The 6,000-nt window shown below is 35.9% G+C and overlaps 1 protein-coding gene across 4 annotated transcripts in view; it reads right to left on the bottom strand.

Moving 5' to 3' along the window:
* Positions 1–6,000, bottom strand: part of LOC115217708 (unconventional myosin-X) — a 560,656-nt gene that overhangs the window by 1,712 nt on the left and 552,944 nt on the right. For all 4 annotated transcript variants that reach the window (XM_036507677.1, XM_036507678.1, XM_029787467.2 and 1 more), the window contains 2 exons: positions 4,760–4,843; positions 539–658 (listed from right to left, as the gene is read on the bottom strand). In XM_036507677.1, the coding sequence (XP_036363570.1) occupies positions 539–658; positions 4,760–4,843 (204 nt within the window). The remainder of the gene's footprint in view (positions 1–538; positions 659–4,759; positions 4,844–6,000) is intronic.

Below are 6,000 nucleotides of genomic sequence, written 5' to 3'. Positions count from 1 at the left end.
ATGTGTATGTATGCATGTGTGTGTATACATTGTGTAATGCCAATTGATTTTTCCATTGAACAACAGAAGTTATAGCAGAGAGCTGCACATGAAGCAAGGCAGTAAAATTATAGTTGACCTTTTCTACTCTAGGCACAAGGCCTGAAATTTTTGGGGCGGGGGTCAGTCGATTAGATCGATCCCAGATTAGATCATCCTGAAAGGATGAAAGGCAAAGTCGACCTCAGCGGAATTTGAACTCAGAACGTAAAGACAGACAAAATACCACTAGGCATTTTGCCAGGCATCCTAACGTTTCTGCCAGCTCGCCGTCTTAAATTATAGTTGACCTAAATGCGATATTTAATCACTGATGAGTGCACACCAACTCAACAGGTGTCTGTGAATTAAGAAAGCAGGTAGAATGAAGCCTCAAATATACAACATAAAGTAAATAAAGAATATTTACTACAAATTAGCTTGTACAATGTCCAATGACAGAAAAACCAATAAAAGAATTTTAAAAAAGAATAACAAGGAGATCAAAGTTCAGTTTTACCTGATTGGTATTAAACATATATTTGGATCCTTTGGCAACATGACCAATAACAATCATTATACTGGTCAAAGAAGGACTGGAATGAGCAACTTCTGAGTATGAAAATGAAGAGATGACTTTCTGCAATGAAAAATTGATATAAGTTTTATGAGGAGGAATTTCTAGACTGTGTCCATAAGTTAAGCAAATCCCAGCAAATATATATAAGTATATATAGATAGCTCTGACTAAAGTATAACAAAGTCATGTATCAACCCTGTATCAACTAGTTTAATTTGTGAATTATATGACTGATATGTAAAATTTAGATTTATGGATGTTTTGATCCTCAAAACTATGTAGAGGTGCAGCAGTGGCTGTGTGGCAAGTAGCTTGCTAACCAACCACATGGTTCCGGGTTCAGTCCCACTGCATGGCCCCTTGAGCAAGTGTCTTTTACTATAGCCTTGGGCCAACCAAAGCCTCGTGAGTGGATTTGGTAGACGGAAACTGAAAGAATCCCGTCATATATATGTGTATATATATATATATGTATGTGCGTGCATATGTTTGTGTGTCTGTGTTTGTACCCCCCAACTCGCTTGACAACAGATGTCTGTGCTTATGTCCCCGTAACTTAGCGGTTCAGCAAAAGAGACCGATAGAATAAGTAATAGGCTTCCAAAGAATAAGTCGTGGGGTCGATTTGCTCAACTAAAAGGCAGTGCTCTAGCATGGCCACAGTCAAATGACTGAAACGAGTAAAAAAGTAAAGTATACAGATCTCTAACAATATGAGTGTTTAAATAGAGATCAAACAGCTATAGATAGTTCTAATAACCCTTTACAAATAGCCTAAGAAAGTTTAATTAGTATTTGCTAGTATTTTGTAGCAAGCTATACTAAGTAAGAGAATTAACATAGATCTAATTAGTAACTTGTAATCCAGTAGTTGTAGAAACCATGCTAAAGAGACAACAGAGCTTGCCACAGCCCCTCAGTTTAGTTTGTTAGTGCTTGTCAAACAGTCCAGCCCATGAAAGCATGGAAAAGGGATGTTAAATGATGATGTTTTTTCAAATCAGGAAAAGGCTAAATATGTCAAAAATTGCTTTCCTTTAGTTCCATGATCCTTAACATAGATCTGGTTATGATTTAGCTGAACAATAATGGCAGTTATTAAGGACATTGTTGTTAGATTTAATTGATGAACAATTATTGGTAAGTCTATCAAAGAATGGTATTAGAATCATGACATTTCCCTTCTAATTGCCAGAAAATTATTAGAATTAGGTTTCAAGAGGTGAATATGAGAAACTAAATTTGTTCAGTATCTTACAGAGAATTTTTTTAAATGAGATACACATTCCAGACTGTAATCTTGTGAAATTGGGACAACATGGAGTAGTTAAATTATTTTGATTTAAAATCCATTTCTTTTTCAACAAAATTTTCTCTAAATAGAGAAATGGTAAAGCTAAAATTGTTCAAAAAGCTCAGCTAAAATGGCAGAAAAGTCTCATATCTAATTCTTCCCACTAGGTATGCTGACGCCAAGTAAAATTCGTCAGTGCTGTAGCATACATTTGGGCCATCTTGTGTAGTAGCCAAATTGGTCTACCCCTTGTTTAAATATAATATAATCTTCAACTATAGTAAACATCATCATCATCATTTAACGTCTGTTGTCCATGCTGGCATGGGTTGGGTGGTTTGACTGGGCTGGCATGCTGGAAGGCTGCACCAGGATCCAGTCTGATCCAGGATCTAGTCTATGGCTGGATGCCCTTCCTAACACTAACCACTCCAAGAGTGTAATGGGTGCTTTTACAGGCCACCGGTACTGGGTGCCATTTGCATGACACCAGTATCTGCCATGACTGCAATTTTGTTCAGCTTAATGGGTTTTCTTCTCAAGCACAACATAATGCCAAAGGTCTTGGTCATTGCCTCCATGAGGCCCAGTGCTCAAAAGGAGCTCAGCCACTTTGCCTTCATGAGGTCCAATGCTCAAAAGGAACTCAGTCACCTCACCTCCATGAGGCCCAACACTTGAAAGGAACTAATCCACTTTACCTCCATGAGGCCCAGGAGCTCAGTCACTTTGCCTCTCTGAAGCCCAATGCTTGAAAGGAACTCAGCCACCTCACCAGTCACCCTTCCACCCTGTATGGTCTGCTGCACACCTCACACACCCTTGAGTACACTGACCAATAAAATATTTGGTATGTAGCTGAGTTTTTAGCTATGTTGTTAAATGATTCAACAGATATGAGTATCTCTCAGGTGTGGACTTTTAAATTACAATAGAAAAATGAATATGGAAGATGATGAGCCAATAGGTATATTAAATACTGCATAAGTCAAATGAGCAGAAGATTTGCTACAGTAGATCTTAGTGTACACAAGATATGATGTTTTATTAGTTTGTCTTGTTTAAGGCTACAAAAGAGAATGACACAGTATATATATATATATATATATATATATATATATATATATATATATATATATATATATATACTAGCAGAAATATCTGTCGTTGACCGGGTTCAGAAAGAGTCTTCAAAAATCATACCCTGATTTATGAAAGTTACTGCTTTGATATTATTGAATGTTTTGTAGTGGAATTATTGCCAGGTTTCAGCCCAAAAAGTTATAATATTTTACTAATGGGTCTGCTGATAGTCAGTCTCTTCAGCTCTTTCTCTTTTCCTATGCTGAGATTGCTTAGGTAGTCCAAATTTAATTTTTTTTGAGGCATTGTAGTAGGGTGAATTAATCCATAAGACAGGGGACTTAACTCATATTAGCAAACTTATGGATTTCACTGATGTGAAAATTGGTGAAAGTTATGGCTAAAAAGCTATTTTCACTGCTATCTGTGTGTGCCTCGGGAAAAATAAGTTGACAAAAGCACAGCCATGGTTGTGACCAACGTCCTCCTAAAATTGGAGCAACATGCGTGCTAATTTGTGGACATGCATAAAGTACATTCATACACACACACACACATCCTGCCTTTTATATATATATACAATGAACTTTAGAGTATTAAAATATATGATTAAATTCCACTTATGAGATGAAATTATCATCTTTCAACAATCATTGCCTCCTTGTTGTTGTAAAACCTTTCATAGCTCAATAAGATATTCACATTATAAATTCCTGAAAAGATGAGTTTAATAAGAATGTTTTGTTACATTTCATACATCTGAATCCAACTGAATAAAGGAATTAGAGTCTTTATTCAGAAGCTGAGTATTGAAACAACTCTTTATTTCCTTCCTCAAACACACGAGAGAAAATTGAACTCAGAATTCCATTGTCTCTCTAAAAAACCTCAATTATGACGATGTCACAACATAAATAACAGTGATGTGATATAATCAACACTTCAGTCAATATTTCTACACTGACATGGATTTGGTCAGTTGAAACTCAACAATGTAATCTCTGGATGACCTAGACTGAACAGGCACATGATCAAAGGCATTCCAGCTGTGACCACACTACCTAGGTTTTAGGAATCCTGTATCCATTTATTTCACATACCCTTCCATACGTTTTTCATGTTTTACATGATAGGGTATAATATGAGGGCGATTTGGCTGCTATTCCTAGTATGTTGAGCAGATGCATAGCAGTTTCCTTTATTGACATGGTAGAGTCAAGAATAACCATAGAGATGACAGAATGAGTTAATCCTGCTTACTTCTGACTGAGCAAAAGGCTAATTTTTGTAGAAGAGGAGCTAAAGTTGATATAATCAGCCCTAAATATACAATTGTTTGTATATTCACCACAGAAAGTTTGAAAGGCAGAATAAAGTATCAATAGAATGGCCTATAGATTTAGAACATGGAAAATCTGTAAAGTTATGAATTTTGCTTGCTTCACACTGCACTAAATGTTTGGATTTTAGATTAACCCTTTCGTTACTGTATTTATTTTGAGATGCTCTGTGTTTCTTTCAAATATTTTAAGTATAACAAAGTATTTAGTAAAATAACTTAGTTATAATTAAGCTAGTGTTAGGAACATAAATTGTGACTAAGGTTTGGTGGAAGATTTTAAATCGGAACTTTTAAAAACAAGACATTTGTACTACAAAGCCAGAGCTGGTTTCAGCCAGGTTGGTAACAAAAGGGTTAAAATGTGATATAAGAGTGTCTGGGGGAGAAAAGGAATAACCAGTCTGATTTGTTAATAAAGCTTGTCAAGTTTCATTATACTTACAAAGGACTTCAGCTCTAGAAAGTGAATGCCATGCTGATGCACTGCTAAAAGCAATGTCTTTGGTAAACTTGATGTATAAGATTGCTAGAAGAAAAGAAAAATATTCCAGTTAGAAGAAATGAAGAATATAAATGAAAATAATGGCTGGTTGTGATGTGTTGTATTGAGTGGTGTGCCATATAAAGCAGTGTGCCACATAGAGAGTATGAGTGTCATATACTCTTTGACATGTGAAACAAAATGTGATTATGTTGACAAAGTAAACTTCAGTTTGCTTGCTTTAGCAACAACTTTGTTGTTCTGTCACAGATATTTAATGTCAATTACACTGATTTAAATTCTGCAATCACAGCAGATTGAAACATTTGTGTAATACATCATCATCATCATCATGACAACAACAGTAGTGGTGGCAGCGACGATGACGACGATGAGGACAATGATGATGATGCATGATATAGGGACCAGTAGAGTGATATTAGAATGGTCAGTGATAATCTGCATTGGTATGAACTTTTTAGAGAATATGAAAAAAAGAGCTATTGGTACATCATGAGAAATAGAGACTAACACTTTTAAGGATAAAATAGGACAAAAGTATTGAGGAAGAATCCGTTCTTTTCATCATCTACGTCTTTCAGTTAGATGAACATCAACCACAAAGACCTCCAGTTGCACAGCCCTCTAAATTTCTGACTCCAATTTTTCCAACCTAAACAACTGCTTGACTATCATTTGTTTTTAAATTAAGGACAACTGTCTCATTCATTGTGACTTCTTTGTTCATGATTCCTCTAATCCCTTGTTACTCAATGAACACTACTTGCACAAAAACCCTTTTTTTTTGTTATTCTTAAATCTCTGCTTTGTACAAGATATACACAGCAGTGATGTTACAATAAATAAATAAAGCAGTGGTATATGAATGTCAGTAGAGGCCAAAATATAAAATGTAAAATGATTTCAAAAATAGAAATATTACATTTCTAAATATCTCAGAGATATATAAGCAGTAGTGGTACGATGTATACTGTCAACTTAATGTGACAGTCTCATGAAGGGAATCACACCACTGCTATTTAGCCCTAGGAAGCATCAACGCTGCCTATTGGCCTTGACACATTTCCTGTGTCCTTATGTTTACAAGGGGGAGACAAGCACCCCCATCCAGCTAAGCCTGCACCCAGAGACTAGTTTCTGAGTCTTGCTCGTCATCAGTCTGGAGTAGCATAGCCTGCTAG

Source organism: Octopus sinensis, linkage group LG11 (assembly GCF_006345805.1).
Source record: "Octopus sinensis linkage group LG11, ASM634580v1, whole genome shotgun sequence".
In the NCBI taxonomy this organism is placed as follows: Eukaryota; Metazoa; Mollusca; class Cephalopoda; order Octopoda; family Octopodidae; genus Octopus; species Octopus sinensis.
This window is presented reverse-complemented; position numbering and strand designations above follow the sequence as displayed.